The 17,194-nt window shown below is 37.4% G+C and overlaps 1 protein-coding gene across 1 annotated transcript in view; it reads right to left on the bottom strand.

The window, feature by feature from the left end:
* The window catches only part of Jhbp16 (Juvenile hormone binding protein 16), a 45,807-nt gene that overhangs the window by 11,780 nt on the left and 16,833 nt on the right, over window positions 1-17,194 (bottom strand). Inside the window, exon 2 of the mRNA XM_071599202.1 lies at window positions 14,552-14,657. Within this exon, the coding sequence (XP_071455303.1) occupies window positions 14,552-14,618 (67 nt within the window). The 5' untranslated portion in view covers window positions 14,619-14,657. The remainder of the gene's footprint in view (window positions 1-14,551; window positions 14,658-17,194) is intronic.

The following is a 17,194-nucleotide window of genomic DNA, read 5'->3' on the forward strand; positions in this document are numbered from 1 at the left end:
AGTTAATAAAGATATTGACCCATTCAATTCCCATCTAGTCATATCAGATAAGTTTCAATTTGAAATAAAAAAAATTAACCACATCTCATAAGCAATCATATACACCATTTAATTCTGCTTCAATAGTATTTAGTTCTGGCGCTTGGTTACGCAAGGGAGAGTGAGTTTATGCATAAATTACGGGTAACCATATTTACAATTGGGAGCCAAACGGCTTTTACTACAGTGAACGCTAGTCCTTTATGTTTCCAGTCCATTTAAATATTTCAAGGCATAACGTGTGTATTTTATTTATAGAATACCATTTTGATTTCAGGTCCTGCGATGTCATCAAATCCTGTTTTATGCCCTTCCTTTATTATAATTAACACTTAAAAAATTATCATGAATTAGAAATATCGTGCCATGAATATCATTTCGTGCCAAGATTTTATAAACGTTACTTATTATTATTACCTTGGCACCTGCGAGTTTCCCTTTAGACCCATTAAAGTTGAAGTAATTAGAGAAATCATTGGCTATTTTTTTATTGGCCACAGAATGATTAAGAGTCATGGGAACAACTGGATGTGGGAATGAATGTCGGTGGGGAATAAATAAAATCGGTTAGGTTTGCTAAGACGAAGCTCTAGTTGGTCAGTCAGCCACGAGGCTGCAAGAATTGATATGAGAATTTGAAATTCAATGCGACAGACATGAAATGAGAGTCAATATAAATAAAATAATGGTTATGCAATTTTCCAGAAAGACAAAGGCTAACCTTAAGGTTAAAATAGGAAAGCAGAGACTAGAGCAGGTGGAACAGTTCACATATCTCGGAAGTGTTTTGGATTGGAACCGAATTAGTTGGAAAAGGAACTTGGAATGTTAGGACGTTATTGAGGACAGGAAAATTAGAGAATATTGAGCGAGCGATGGACGGATATAATATCTTAGGTCTATGCGAGGTGAGATGGACGGGTAGTGGGGATTACTGGGGTGATAACTATAGAGTAATATATAGCGGAGGGAAATAGAGCCTGCCAGAAGTTTCCATGATATCAAATAAAAGGTTATGAAGGAGGGTAGTCAACATAGCACCAGCAGCGTAGACGTTAACTAGTAGAGATAAAATCAGACCCGACGAACTTTGTCATGGTTCAGATATAAATGCCACCAAGCAATCATAAGGAGGAAGATGCCGATAGGGTATTCGATCAGTTAAAGGGTATAATCACGTGTGTTCCCAAAGGAAAACAATTGATAGTGATGGAAGATTGGAATGCGACGGTAGGATAGGTAGGTAAACAGAGACGAAGAGGGACATGTTGTAGAATGTGGCTTTTCGTTTTGTTAGGAGTTACAAATATTTAGTTGGTGGTTTTGTCCATCATATACCTACCTTAAAAGGTAAATTACCTAACATATTTCAGGTGCATCCCCTGAGAGTGGCAGACAAAGTAGTGTTTTGAAGGAAAGAGGAAAAGGGAGGAAGTTACTATAAGGGAAATCCAGGAAACGGAGACAAAGTCCCCGGAGGATATTATGTCGAATTGTAATGGTATGCTGAAGGCAGTGCTAGAAGGGAAATTGTTGGGCAAGGGGATAAATGAAGGAAAAGAACAGACTTTCGAAGCAGCAAGTAGAAGTTATGAAGAAATGAAGAAATCATTTATTCAGAACAAACAGAAGGAAGTTTTTGTGACATGCGGAGGATGCGTAATGGTCGCTAGGTGCAGTGAAGAAACTATATTTTTGAGGTGGAGTACCTTCAACGAATTATGGGAATTTTTTGAAAAATCATAATTTATTATAATTACTCAATCAAAAGACGTCATAGATTGTCCTATTCTCATTATTTTCTGTGATACTATTACATTTTTGTGATATTGTTATCATAACATACAATGTATATCTAGTCTAAGTGTCATTGAGTTTACTGCACTGATTCCTCAGAGACAGCCGTTGAAATTGAAACTGAGACCCAAGAAAATATCACATCGGTATCCCTAGGTATGTGTTTTGGGAAGATGAGAAATGCTCCTTACGTTGATTTCCACGAGATAATCACGATAATTCGGAAGAATTAGTGGAATCCACTGCGCTTAAATGCGTCTCATGTGTAGTTTTATGTTCCCAACATATGGGTGAGATCCTATTAAATTTTGAAAATTTGTGATAATGATCTTCGAGGATCTAATAACACAAAGGCAGGACTTATGCTATTGTCCACATCCGTGAGAATAGTAAATGGATTATTTTCTTTTGAGATTGATTGTTTGTCCTCTTCAAATATTTAATAGCCATTTATATGGCTGTTTTCTATGGAAAAAATACCCCCCACTGGCCTCCTACTGAAGCAATTTACAGGCTCGGGGGAAGGATGGTTTCGATGAATAATTTAAATTTCCTGTGACCTCCATCGTTGACGTACGAGTAGGCGAGCTAAACATATTTCAAATTTCAACGGCTGTCAATGACGCAATAGCATAATCAGACCGATGAACCCTACATGTGGGCATATATATTACAAATAAAGCTAAATATGTTACTTTAAATTAATTCATTAACGATAAATTATGCGACCACTCTTTTCTAACATTTCCCACCTAGGCATACCATGTAGGAAGGACAGCAAGAAAAAAATGAAAAATATTTGGTCTCACAAACTGAAATTATTGGATGGCAATAAATAAATTAATATAATCAAAATTCACACCGTAGGAGTTATTGATATTCATCATTAATGAGAACTATTGGGTTTTTTACAAATTCATTCCATTGCGAATGGAATCATTTCGCTACACTATACTTATTGCCATTACATGCAAATTGAACCAACGAGATTAACCACTGGACGAGTCAACTCCGCGAAATTTCAGAAAAAGTTTGTTCCAGTACTCGTACTACCATTTTAGACAGGCGATACCATTACAGAACAAAACTTTGTAAAACCTCGTCTATGCGCCGAAACCCGGAGTGTTTTTATTAAGTTATTGTGAAAATAAATATATTTTGCACATTTATTGTTCGTGAATTTTCACAAGGGGGAGACTGAAGCTACTAAATTCAAGCAAGAAATAGAAATTTCCCTTGCCCAAGTGTGATATCCCGCTGTGGGAAATGGGACGCTCCTTACCTCCGTTTCCTTTTTGCACCGCTCTAATGTATTCTCAAGAGTGCGCCGGTGGGCAGTTAGTGCTGTTAGTGACGTACTTTTTTTTTGTAAAAAGCCGTTCCCTCTTGGCTTTCCTTTCCTGTTTGGTTAAGATTTCATATTTTATTCCTAGTTTTAATCAAGTTTCTCCTTCTCACAAACCACACTTCCACTTCAGCCATGCTTCTTTCTTTCGATTCCATGCGTTTCTTATGCACAATGACCGGTAAAGGTGAGAATTCACTCACCGGGACGGTTTATACTTACCCGTACGGGCAGTTAATGAAAATTTCGCTATAAATACATTTATATTGGCCACTTCAAATCGCGAGAAGCCTCATCCCGAAACCAAATAAATTAATGGAAAACAACAAAATTATTTCTTATTATGGATAAAGTGTGATTGCATTTTGAGAAAGTATAGGTTACTGTAGGCTATAATCAATGCAAAAAATTACAGTAATGAATCGAGATTGGTGAACGGGCGCGCTAAGTACTTAACTCGAAAGTATCATGCGAGTGGGTGAAGGTGCGGGTGCCCAGGTTCGTAACCCGGAATCGTACCCGGACCAAACGGTAGAAATCTCTGATTTCTATTCACTCGACTACCACGCACCTGAACTATAAATTGGTGCTTATAAGCTTGTTATTTTTATCTTCGAAGACATTCCTAATATTATGCTTTAAAGAGTAATGTAAATACCTATATATTTAAACCAAAGATGGCCGTGTTGAATAGGATTTAGCAGTAAGTATAGGTGTGGTTAGACCATGAAAAACTGATATTAATCAGAATAGTAATAATAATGGCATAATTATAACTAATGTATAACCAAATTCATTACTCAATTGTTCAAAGGCGAACAAAATCGCAGAGAGTTTGTTTTTTCACAAATATGACCATTTGATATCTGTCTAAAAATGCTGCACTGCCCACATTTCTTCCACATGAAACACAAGGTCACGAGATACGCAACACCTGAAGAGATAATTGAAACGCCATATTTCCCATAAAATGTATTCATACTTGACCCTGGCAGGTTTCACTTTTTGAACGACGAAATAAAATTTCCAGACTGCGTGAGGTTCTACATCTAACTTTGAGTCGCGTGATAACGTTGGGACTGCTTAGAACTGATCTATGCCCAATAAAGAACGAAATAACCTTTGCACTATGTTCAAAACTCAATGTGAATCATGGAAAAATGGCAATATAGAGAAATTGATCACAATAATCGACGGGCTGTAAGATGAACATTTATAAAATATTTTTTAAGTAAATTCCTACCATGCTTAATTTCCCAAACACATTAGTTCTTTTCCATGAAATCGAGGCTTAAACTGCAAAAATATATTTTTGACCCCTCGTTCTTCTTAGGAAGGATGATTTTGCTTGCTTTTACCCAAGTTAGTTAAAATTATGATTACCTCGGTATCGAGGAAGATGGCAATAATTGTAAGGCACACTGACGATGACATAACTTTTACGGAGTATAATACTAGTAACATACGGGGTACGGAGCATAATAATTTAGAAAGTACGTAATATATATCATTAAAAAATGCATTCCTCAGTGTTAAAATGGAAAAATGTGATTTGACATTTAAGACATATTTATTTTTGTAATAACTATTTTTCATCTTAAAAATTGGCGGTAGTATTTCTCGCAGATGTATTGAGTTACTAATGAGACGCCAAAATTCTGGCATAAGCACTTTATGACTTGCATTATTGCATATAAAAGCTACTTTTCTCTACTTTAAGCTGTCTGAGTGCATTAAAAAGTTCCCCCCACTTTTTTAATCTCTTCGGGGGCTCCTATGTCATAAAACCCCGAGCTTTAATAAAATAATTCACATTACATGCATAAAATGGATCATTTGTGAATGATGGGCTACCCACTTTTCCAGTTCGTTAGCCTGAGTGGCATTATCTTTAGGGCACGTGACTATCTGAAAACTGTTTGCCTCAGGGGAAAGATAATACCAATTTAATACCAACCTTCATAAACTGACCACATTATCTGATCGTTTACTTCGTATCATATTACACCCCAATACCATGGACTACAACCTTGACGTGGTGGAAAGTCTTTTACGTGCCGATGACCCCTACTGCTGGCAAGAGCAATTATAATTGCTCCTGTTAGGGTCACCCATGATACCCCAGTTAGGGCCACCCTGGATAGGTCGAAGGTTAGGAACCAAACTAAAGGTAGTCCGCGCAGCGTCTGATTCTCGGTGATGCGGATGTAAAGGCCCCAGTGGGGTGGCAATCGAGTAATGATGCCACGTTAAAACACTATTGAGGAAGGCAACCAGATACTACCTTAGTTATTATTTCCAATAATATAATGATAGACAGTATAGAGAATTTGACTCCTGGCAACTACGGGACTCGGCCCCATCGGCCAGGTGTCGCGCCTGGCAGCGGGAGGGGCAAGGCTTGTAGCCAAGGGTCGTTGCGTGGCATCATCCTTTTATGGGCCTGTTCAGTTTCGGGAACAAGAAAAAGTCACTGGGGGCCAGATCTGGGGACCACGGTGGCTGCTGCATCATTAGTGTGTTATTTATGGCCAAAAATTCGCGCACAAGTTACGATGTGTGAGCAGGGTCGTTGTCATGGTGCAAAAGCGAATTTTTGTTCTTCCACAAATCCGGGCGTTTGTGGCGGATTTCTTCGCGCAAATTGCGCATAACTTACAGGTAATATTACGTATTCACCGTTTTAACCTCTGGTTCATGCCTGGAGCATGAACTACAGAGTAAAAAAGGGAGCATCGGGTTGTCGCGGACAGAGTTATTAGCAACGTTTATGTGTCGCTGTTTTTGGCCAAAATTGAGTAATTTTGGCATGAATTTCGCGGCGAAACGTGTCATGCCCTAATAATTGGTAAAAATTGAATGGCAATCGATATGTTTAGCTTCTCAGAAACTTATCTGACGGTGATTCGACCATTGGCCAATAAAATGTTCTACACTTCATCAATGTTTTCGTCTTTTGCTGACTTGTGGCGTCCGCCACGCTTTTCGTCGTTCACATCTTCTCGGCCCTCTGAGAACATTTTTAAGTACCGGTAAACGTTGCTTTGGTCCAAGATAGCTTCTCCATATGCCACAGTCAACATTAGGAATGCGTCCGCGCACTTAATTTCGGTTTTCACCCAATATTTGTTACAGATTCTTTGATCCATTTTTGGAACAATCAAAAATCGAAGACAAGCCAAAACACGTCCACGAAAAACAGCTGTCAAAAATTAACAGAACGTTCAAAATGGCGGAACCTTCGTCATAACGGAGAGACATAAATACGATACATAATGCTACAAAAAAACCAAAAATGAAATATGTGCAACCCGCGAAAATTCAAAATTCGCGATACTTTTTGAGCAGACCTCGTCTTGGGACATTGCTGAGGACAGGAAAATTAGAGAATTTAAAGCAAGAGATGGAAAGAGGAAAAAAATATATTTTAGGTCAATGCGAGGTGAGATAGAAGGATGGCGGGGATTACTGGAGTGATAGTTATAGAATAATATGCAGCGGAGGAAATGAGAGCCGGCCAGGGATTTATATGACGTTAAAAAAAAAGATAGGAAGAGGCGTAGTCAGCATAGCACAAGCAACAAATTGCATTTTACTAGTGCACACTGTCAAGCACACATAAATACAAGCACTCAACCGGACATTGAGGGATCGGGGTTCGAATCCCGGTCAAGACGAATGATTTTTACACTCTGAAATTGTTGCATTGAAATGCATACAGGTATTAGCGGATGCCTCTGTTAAAAGTTACTGTTGCGGCATCTCCCGCAGTTCTTTGGAATTTGTCTAAAGTATAAACAGGCTAAGTGTTTATAGTTGGCTTTAACCTCGTGGACTGTGGCGCGTCGCGCACGACTACGAATGCCTGTGACATTGTATGTACGGTATTTCGTGACAACATCTTGTTCCTTTAAAAGCCCCTAAAATTTCAGAGTTTAAATGGACACCTCGATAGCTTAAGTGGCTAAAGCACTCGACCGAATATTGAGGGGTGTGAGTTCGAATCCCAGTCAAGGCGAATGATTTTTATACTCTGAAATTGCTGCATTTAAATGAGTTCTGTGACAGACAGTGGCAATACATGGTTTTGGTATCACATAAGCCAAAGGTATTGATGGAAAGTGCCAGGTGACTAAGGAAGGTTTTTTGTTAGATTATATTATGGCTAAGTACAGGTTTAGAAACAGTGTGATCAATTCGCATATCTACCTGGGAGTGGATGCAGACTCTTACCATAATTTAGGTGCTATAAGGTGCAGGGTCCGTTTCGATGAAAAGAGAGATTGATGAGAGACGGAAATGGAAGAATATGAACACAGAGTTGAACAGTAGGATGAAAAAAGAGGTAAATAATACATTGAGGCAGGTAACAAATAAAAGAACAGAAGCATCGTGGAAGGCGCGGTGCGAGGATATGGAAAGTTTGCAGAGGAAGGGTTATTTTGGTGTGCTCTAAAGGAAAGGTTAAAACCTATCGGGAAGTAAGAAGGAAAGATCTGTGTTAACGGTTATAGATAAGCCAGGTAAGATAACAGATGGAACAGAAAAGAATATTGAAGAACTGTATGGTAAAAAGCTTTAACAGGAAGGTCAGGAAGCTTAGATATGGGAAGAGAACATGACGTAGATGAAGATAGCTAAGTTCAGTCATACTCGAAGATGAGATAGAAAAGACATTTGAGGAGATGAAATCAAATAAGGCCGTGGGGGTAGGCAGCATTCCTGCAGAACTACTAAAAGGTTAAGTAAATGTGTGAGAAGAGTCCATATGGACTGATTCGTAGTATTTATGAGGAGGAAATCTGGCCAGAAGGCTTTCTAATATCAATGTTAGGTCCCATTTTGAAAAAAAGTAGAGGCTAAATGATGTGAGGACTACAGAGTCATAAGTTTGTTTTCCCACTTGGCTAAAGGTGTACTCGGGATCATCAAAAATGGGATGAGAGCAGGGCAGATGATTACTTAGGGGTTGACGCTATTTTTTTAATGAGATCAGTAATTGAAAGGAATATAGAATACAATCAGTACTTTTTTGCTTGTTTTGGAGATGTTTTCCGACAAGGTCGTTTGATTTAGTGAATTGGGAAAAACTAAGAGCATGAGGCAGAAAATAGGAATATATTGGATGGAGTAGGTATAAGCCAGGTTTGTCCATTATCACCTTAGCCGTTCAACGTATATGTGGAGGAAATGATAAAAGAGGCATGGGAAGAACTGGAATTGGAATGTTAGTCGACCTAGAAAACGTATAATTAATTATGTTTGCTGATGGCCAAGGTCTAGTTTGTCAGTCAGCGAAGGGGTTTCAAGATTTGCTGAGTGAATTGGAAATTCAGTGCGACAGATAAGGTATGAGAATAAATATAAATAAAACAAAGATTTGAGAAGGAAGATATTATCAAGCAATAAATTAGAAAAAATTGGAAAATATTTTGTTTAATTATTATTTATGTAGTGATTTGTTAAAATAATGACCGTGCTGCTTCGTTGCAAGTTATATGTTCAGAAAATGATAACCAAGGTGAATCCAAGCATGTAGAATCTAACGTCTCTCTTCTAATAGGTCCGAATTCCGCTCAGATTGCAAGTAGAAGTTTCGTCATTCATTTATGATGAATACATTTCTAGTGTAAACCTTTTCCAAACCTCCTCATACCAAAACAATTTTTTATATGGAGCAACAAAACATTTTTTACCTTATCAATTGTTCATTATCTTAAAAACAGCATTATAAGGTATAAATAACTTTTGTGCGCAACATCATGACTATACAAACAGAAGATGAAATTTTTTAGAGGTTTGAAATATTTACTTGGCCTTCCAGAGCTTTTTGCTCCGGGGGAAACGCTTAGTAAATAGGCATTCTGAGTTCCGTCTTGAAGGCCAGTGTCAATGGGAGGAGTGCTCAGCTTCCCTCAATCGTAATATTTAAACAAACGTATGAAATTCGCGTATTTATTCAACCACGTTGAAGGCATTGCCTCATACTAGATGTAAATAGCTTAATTAAGTTGAAAGGAACAATATATTGTTCTGCCATATATCTCTAATCCAGAGCCCAATACCTATGAATATGCCACGCCCCATTTTGGCACAACACAGTTGATTGCCACCGAAAATAAGATTCTCATAAAATGCTTAATAATAACCAACTCAAAAGCAATTGTCCTTTGAAACCTTTTCTTAAATCACTCATCATTCGTTCGCTATCAGACACAACGAGAGAACATATCTGTGAAAGTTCTAGTAAGCTTTAAACATGTTCAACGTCTCCAAGGACGAAGGAACCGTATTTCCAGAACAATGTCATCTCAACGAACACTCATTTTTCATACTTCAATACTTAATAACAATAATAATAATTGGGCCCGTTCGAGCAGAATCGGGCAATTTATTGTTTCAATTTCAGTGTTTCTTTGGGGTGCCTTTTGTTAAAACCCCAAATACAATTTCGTTAATTTTACAAAATGCAAAATATGAGTTACATGCCATTCCTTTCAGTTACTCTCCCCGTTCTTACTTTATCTTTTGCTGATAAATCTTTCCAATATTTTCCTAATCAGTCTCTCGTGTAGATATTCCCCAATTTGTTGGACGTTATGCAAATACCAAAGTATAGCCTCCAGTTCGCGTCTTTCCTCGGCATAAATTGGGCAATAAAGGAATCTGTGTATTGCCGTATCTTCCTCCATCATGCATTCACACGTTCCCTCCTTTTGTTTCCCTATTTTCTTGAGTTGTGATCTAAACTCCCCGTGCCCCGTTAAAATTTGCGTTATACCTTTGTAAGTTTTAAAGTTGATCTTTATTCTTTACTTCACGCTAGGTAAAAATTGTCTGGTTGTTTTCCCCTTTCCTAAGGTTTCCCATTCCCACATATCCAGGAAATACGCTCTTATAAAATTCCTGTTCCTGCTCCATTTCTCAGTTGGAGACAAAGCTACATCTCCTAGCGTCCATCTGTTCCATCTGCTTCATCCGTGCCTTGATTCTTCTTTCCTCTATTGAGAACGTTATCGGCTGTATCCCAGTTATTATTTGTAGAGCTTCATTACAGACCATATTGTAGCTCCCGGATATTGTAATTAGGCAAGATCTTTGGGCCTTCTCTACTTCAATACTTGTGAAAAAGATCGATGAGCATGATTAAATGGAAATATATTAAAGTTTTTGGAATTTTGGTGGCCAATAATTTTAATCCATGAACGGCCAGCGCAATTCCATCAACTAATCATATATCAATTATTTGGAGGATTTCTTTTCAAACGAAAAATTATTACATGCTTAGTTAGGCGAAATTTGGATCCTTTATGGCTTATCTTCCGTTGATGGTTCGCTATCTTGTGATAAAATTTCACAGAAAAAATATGACATGTATTTCTAAACTGAGTAAAGGATTTGACGTAATATTCAATTAAATTTATGATAATCATATTGCCAATATATATATTTATAAGTAAATCTGGAAGGTTTTTTAAGAGAGCCATGCAATTTTATATTTTTAATTAAGAAAGGTGAGCATGGTAGAGAATGTGAACTTGGATCACAATTTAGGGTGAATTGAGTGCAATATTAAATTAATGAGAATGACGAAGGTAAGAAGTATGAGGACCTGGGAAAAAGGAGCTACTGGAGTAACAAGAAAAACGTAATTACATGTGTCAGGAAGCTGTTTATAAAATTCAGAGGGAGGATAAGAAGAGGAAGGTGCAAGAGAAGAAAAGTGGCGATATCTCAATCTAGAAATAAGGTATATGCCAGAAGAAAAAATAAGAGCGGTAAATAGCAAAAGCTCTGGATCACAGAATAAAGAGATAGGAACAAAGATGGAGGAATAAAATGGAAAAAATATCAACATAGAACTACGAAGAGGGATACATAAAGAGCTAAACAGTGAACTGAGGAAAGAAACTAATAAGACCTAGGAAAGAGCAGTGTGAGGATATGGAGAGTTTCCAGAGACAGAACGGAATGGGTTTGTTGAACAAGAAGATAAGAATCTGGCAGGATGTAAGAAAGGAAAATCTGTTGGCACTATGTGATTTTTAAATATATTATAAAATATCAATAGAACAACAAGAGGTTTTACAAGATACCTAGATTATATATAGAGGGATTATATAATTAAAATAACACACCAGGAAGCCTTAATTTATGCGCATAGGCAATATGATGTTGATAGTGAAAGCTCAGGACCAGGAATACCTATATAAAAATTCCTAAAAAACACCCAAGACTTACGAAAAAGTAGAAGTTTTATGAAATCGTACCATTTATATGGATGGGCCTTTACCGGTAGACTATGATCAGTAATGATACTAATCTCAAAAGAGGGGAAAAAAGCAGTACGTGAGAGCTTTTGGAATCATAGCGTGAATTCTAACGTGACAGAGTTACTACTTTAAATCATGAACAGAAGGATAGAGAATAGAAAAAATGAGTTCAAGGCAAAGATCTGTTTAAATGAAGAAAGTTTTTGGTTGCATATTGTGCTTTAGTAACAATTAGCTCACCAGTAGAAAGGAAGATAAGAGAATAGGTAGGATGTAGAGATATGCTACATGAACGTTTGACAGAGTAAACGAGTAAAAACTAATTAGCAAATTTTCAGAAGATAGGTGAAGACTGGAGGCATCAATGGATTTTCCGGGACCATTACATTTTTCCGGCCTGCATTTTCATTCACTAAAATATGTACATTTATCTGCATGTATACACATTCAGATGAAAGAGAACATCGATAGGGATGGAGACTGGCATGACAGCTGGTATGAGTAGTTCCGTACCTACTGGTATGTTCATCTTCAAAGCATATTTAGGTTTATCAAGCGTTAGTTGGTCAGTTAACAAAGGGTTTGCAAACATTACCTGATATCTTGCAGATACGTAGTGCTGGGCTATGAAATGAGACCTAACCATGAGAGAAAGAAGGCAACGAGATTATCACAAAGAAGGCTAAGTTACACATTAAATTAAAAGAAATTCTATATGCAAGAAAAATAATGGGCATTTTGGATGTAATTAAGAGTGAGACAGAATGTATGCAGAGCTAATGAATGAACAATTGTTATATGCCGTGGTAACGGATTTAAGGATTTATTGCAACTAGTTAATTAGGACGTAAGACTACATTAGCGTGCAGTGGCAGAGTCTCAAAGAGTATCTAACTTATACCGGTGGATTATTGATAATAGTAAATAATAGCTTTTGTTGCAAGACTCTGGTAAGAATCACAACTTGAATCAATCTGGTTATTTAAAAATTCATGTATTATTTACTTACAAAAATTTCATATAAGAGATTCATTCATTTATTAAAACATATAATTTAGCCCCAACTCCTATGGCCATGTGCCGCTAAACTCATGTGAGCGTATAATTATTATGCGGTAACCTACCGGTTAGGGTAGGTATTGGATGGACACATACACCAAAGAAAAATTTGTTTCTCTTAACAAAATACAACCCAACATCATACTCCACAACAGGTCATTCCTCATCTCCGTACTCTTCCTACTCCTTTAGTCCATCCAAAGTCCCTGTCTATTCCTGCCGCTTCCTCATTTGCCCAAAATTATACCCTCTATTACAGTCTTCAATATCCCACTGCGGATCAATTCGCTGTTCATCCATTTTTCCTGCCTCCTACAATTTTCTCCCAACAATCTCCTCTCCTCCTCCACCATACCCAGCACTTCCTCGTTTGAACATAATGAATAACTGATTGAAGCAATTTTCCACTTGATATTTTTTTTTATTTTACGACCGGGTTTCGATGTATTACATCATCATCAGATGTAATACATCGAAACCCGGTCGTAAAATAAAAAAATTTATAGGTGGAAAAGTGCTTCAATCAGTTATTCATTATGTTCGACTTCCACCACATCACGCCTGAAGCTACTCAATTTACTTCCTCGTTTGTTTCCCTTTCGGTCCATTCCACTTCCTCCATCCTGCTCTATACCCACATTTCAAAAGCTTCCAATCTATGCCTATCATCCTGCTTCAGTGATCATGTTTCCGCGTTGTACATAACTACGCTCCATAGCAAAGTTTTGACGAATCTTTTCTTAACATCCTGACTATACGTCCCTATCATCAATTCCCTCCTTGTGAAAGCCTCTTTGCCCAGTTCCATTCTTCTCCTTACGTCCATTCTACTTCAACCACTTTAGCCTTTGGCTGTGGCCAGTGTATTTATGGAAAATCGCACCTCGTAAAATGTTTTGTTGCTCCATATAAAAAATTGTTTTGGTATGAGGAGGTTTGGAAAAGGTTTACACTAGAAATGTATTCATCATAAATGAATGACGAAACTTCTACTTGCAATCTGAGCGGAATTCGGACCTATTAGAAGAGAGACGTTAGATTCTACATGCTTGGATTCACCTTGGTTATCATTTTCTGAACATATAACTTGCAACGAAGCAGCACGGTCATTATTTTAACAAATCACTACATAAATACGAGGGTCATCCGGAAAGTAGTACCCGTTCGTGCCGCATGAAGTGCTGACGACGCGAGTAGCCACTGGACGAGGTCAGATAGCTTCAGTGGCTTGTCTGCCTTCTCTGAGCCAAGTTGCGTGACGCTAGCATTGCCTGTGTTGTTTCTGTGATTGTTTACAATGTTTAAAAAAATTGAGAACGCCGCCAGTTGTGAAGTGAGGGCAGTGATTAAATTCCTCAATGCAAGAAACGTTCGCCCATGTGATATTCATCGCCAATTAAAGGAGGTGTATGGAGACAATGTAATGGACGAGTCGTCTGTTCGGCGGTGGTGTCGCAACTTCAACATGGGGAGGGGGAACACACACGACGATGAGCGTTCGGGGAGACCGTCTGTCATTACAGACCAACTGGTGAGCTCAGTTGACGAATTCGTGAGGAACGATCGGCGCGTCACAATTGATGACATCTGTGAGCATTTTCCCAATGTTTCTCGAACAATTGTTCATGAAATTGTTAAACACCATCTGCATTATGCAAAAATTTAAAGAAGGAGTGACCCTGTATCTCAATGAGCTGGCGGCGAAGGACTATGCAGCAGGAATACAGAAACTTGTCACACGTTATGACAAATGCCTTAATTTGCTTGGAGATTATGTTGAGAAGTAGTTTAAAGTATCCTCTTTCAAATAAAATTTTTTATGTTTGTTAATATTTACTTTTGTGTCTTTATTTCACGAACGGGTACTACTTTCCGGATGACCCTCGTAATAATTAAACAAAATATTTTCCAATTTTTTCTAATTTATTGCTTGATAATAGTGAGCATCAAAGAAAGTATTTTTATAAGTTTTATAGGAACATAATTATAAATGTGAACGCACATAATGTCAATATGTAAATATAGTACATGGACTTACTCAATGGTGGCGCATCCTGGGCGTTCGCTGTCAGAAGAATGAGAAGCAGCAGTAAAGCGCCTTCCATGGCTGTGTTAGGCGCGATGCGACTCAAATGAAGGCGACACTGTGGATTGAGAACGACAGCATAAACCTAGTGGGAAGGCAATGGTGTATCTGAGTTGGGCGAGAGGAACCCGTTACCTCGACTTCAAGACATTTTGCTTTTACAAATGAACGTATTGATCCAGCCAGCTCTCACGCGACTAACCTAATTCTTAAGACTATATTAAAAACTTTTAAGTTAAACTGGTTTTCATTTTTAAAGGTGAGTGTAGAACTCAGTCCGAAGAGCGCAAAGCGTGAAATTCACGCATCAAGGCAATGGGTCCAGATCCACAAAGTTTGATTAATCAGAAAATCTCTACGCGGGCCCATTGTAATTAAATTTACCCCTAGGGTTTTACACTGTGGAAAGGATTATTATAGTTTTGGATTTTATATAATATATAGTTTTAGTTTATTTTTATAAAGTAATCAGTGGTGAGAAATTTTTTTTCCAAATTTAATATCCCTTCCACGCTTTATAAAGTTTCACAATCAGCTTCAGTTGAAAGGACTACCTGTATTAATGTAATTTAGATTTAATACTGTTTATAGTTTATAGTATACTCTTTATAAATTTATAGGCATATATAGTTGATAGAAGAGACTGAATGTTTCTCTCGAAGGGTCAGACAGATTTATCTAATATATTTGCACATATAAATTAACATATTCAAATGTATAAATGAAAAACTTAGGTTGTAACATAAACCTGCTCAAAAATGTGAAATTAGCTGCAGTTAGAGTTTCGAAAATGTTTATGCAAGTATTCAATATAATAAAGTTTAATTTAGAACCATGTACGTAGAACACGTATGGACAGGTATACATATTTGATAAAAAATTGTATGCTAAATTATTAAAGAATATAAATCTATGACTAGGAATTTGCAAAATTTGAGACTTAGTCTCATATTATTTCATAAAAAATCTATGGGTAATAATCAATATTTAAGCTTCTCTACTTTTACATTTCTACCCAAATTCATCTTTAATATTATTTTATAATTTAAGATTAAGGCACATAATCCAGCTAAATTCCCTCTAATCACCCAATGAAATGTTAAATTATATTGTGTCATCAAGAAAAATATATTTAAAAGATATTTAATGAAGGAAATAAACCGTCAGTTACCAAATATATCAATGATATTATATTCGTGACCAATGCCAAGAAGGGAAGCTCAAACAGTCAAAAATAATACCAATGAGCTGCTGTAACTATGCAGTCACCTCGTATCCGTTGAAGCTAACTTATCTCTTTAGAGATATTTGATCTCCATGAAGTATTATTTATGGCCATCCAAACTAGTTTAAAAGCTATACGTGTTTCAAAATAAACGATGTTTTTGTGCTCATAATGACGAAACTGCTTGCGTTACAAAAGTGAGAGCAAATCTCAAAATAATAACATAGACTGTGTATAACTGCGCCTTTTTTTGGGGTCAATGAAATCTCAATGACACGGGGGATTCTTTGCAGGTAACTCACCTTCTATTGCCCAAAGAAAAGGAATCGGCAAAAAATAAACCCCTAACACAAAGGTCGGTCGAAGTGACATCAGTAGGCAGGGGTGAGAATACTGTGTGGTGAAGAGAAATTGAGATGGAGAGGAAGGGGACAGAGAAGAAGGGGTAGGGAGAAGAGGAGTCGGTAACTCTGGCTGCCGAAAGGTAGAAAGTGAAAGTGGGTCGCGCGGACCGAGTTCGGAGACTTCAACGCTCGGTAAGAAAACGGTGGGTAGACCTAGATTCAGGCTGCGTACAATTCCGGCTCTCGAGACAGGGAAAGAATGAAAGGGGCGGCGGTCATCGCCACGGTGCGTCGGCTGCGGGGCTACTAATCCGCGGTGTTACCTTGACCCGAAGGGAGCGGACAGGCTTTTGATTACTCCGAGAGAACAGCTAAATCACACAACTTATTTTCTAAAGCGTTTAACTTCAAATTTCGCGGACTCAAAAAAGCTCCCAGTTTCTTTTGGGCCATTCAGAGTTGGTGGCTTACATATGGTTCATAGTGGTAAATGCGGATTCATGCATAGGAATATTTTAAAAGTTAGAATGACTGACTTATCTCATTTCCCACCTTTGCAAGCGCCACAGTTTGCAAGGTGAAATAATTAATATATCCATCCTGCTTGTTTATCCCTATTGACAAGCTTGATATGCATTTTAAATGATTACAAAAATACCTTGCCAAAATATTTCATTAATTAGTAAGAATTTCTTAATTATCAATATTAGTATTGCCATTCCAGTCAACATTTAATACTTATCAAAGTTACTTATCAACTACTTTAAGTTACTTACAAAGATACTTATCAACATTTAATACTTATCATTTAATACTTAATAAAGTGTGTGGAATTACAAAGTCAATTATTTAATTACATTTCAATAATGCTTATCTATCTGATAATGCCAAAGGAGAACGTTTTGACCTGGAAAATCGCGCCCGGACACATACACTCATATAAGAGTTGTAATAATTCCAATATTTATATGGCGTAGAGATAAAATGACCGGCAAAATTACAATTAAAGTTGATGAGTACGACTTA

The sequence above is a fragment of the Hetaerina americana genome, unplaced genomic scaffold (assembly GCF_022747635.1).
Source record: "Hetaerina americana unplaced genomic scaffold, ioHetAmer1.1.p SCAF_11, whole genome shotgun sequence".
NCBI classification, from domain to species: Eukaryota; Metazoa; Arthropoda; class Insecta; order Odonata; family Calopterygidae; genus Hetaerina; species Hetaerina americana.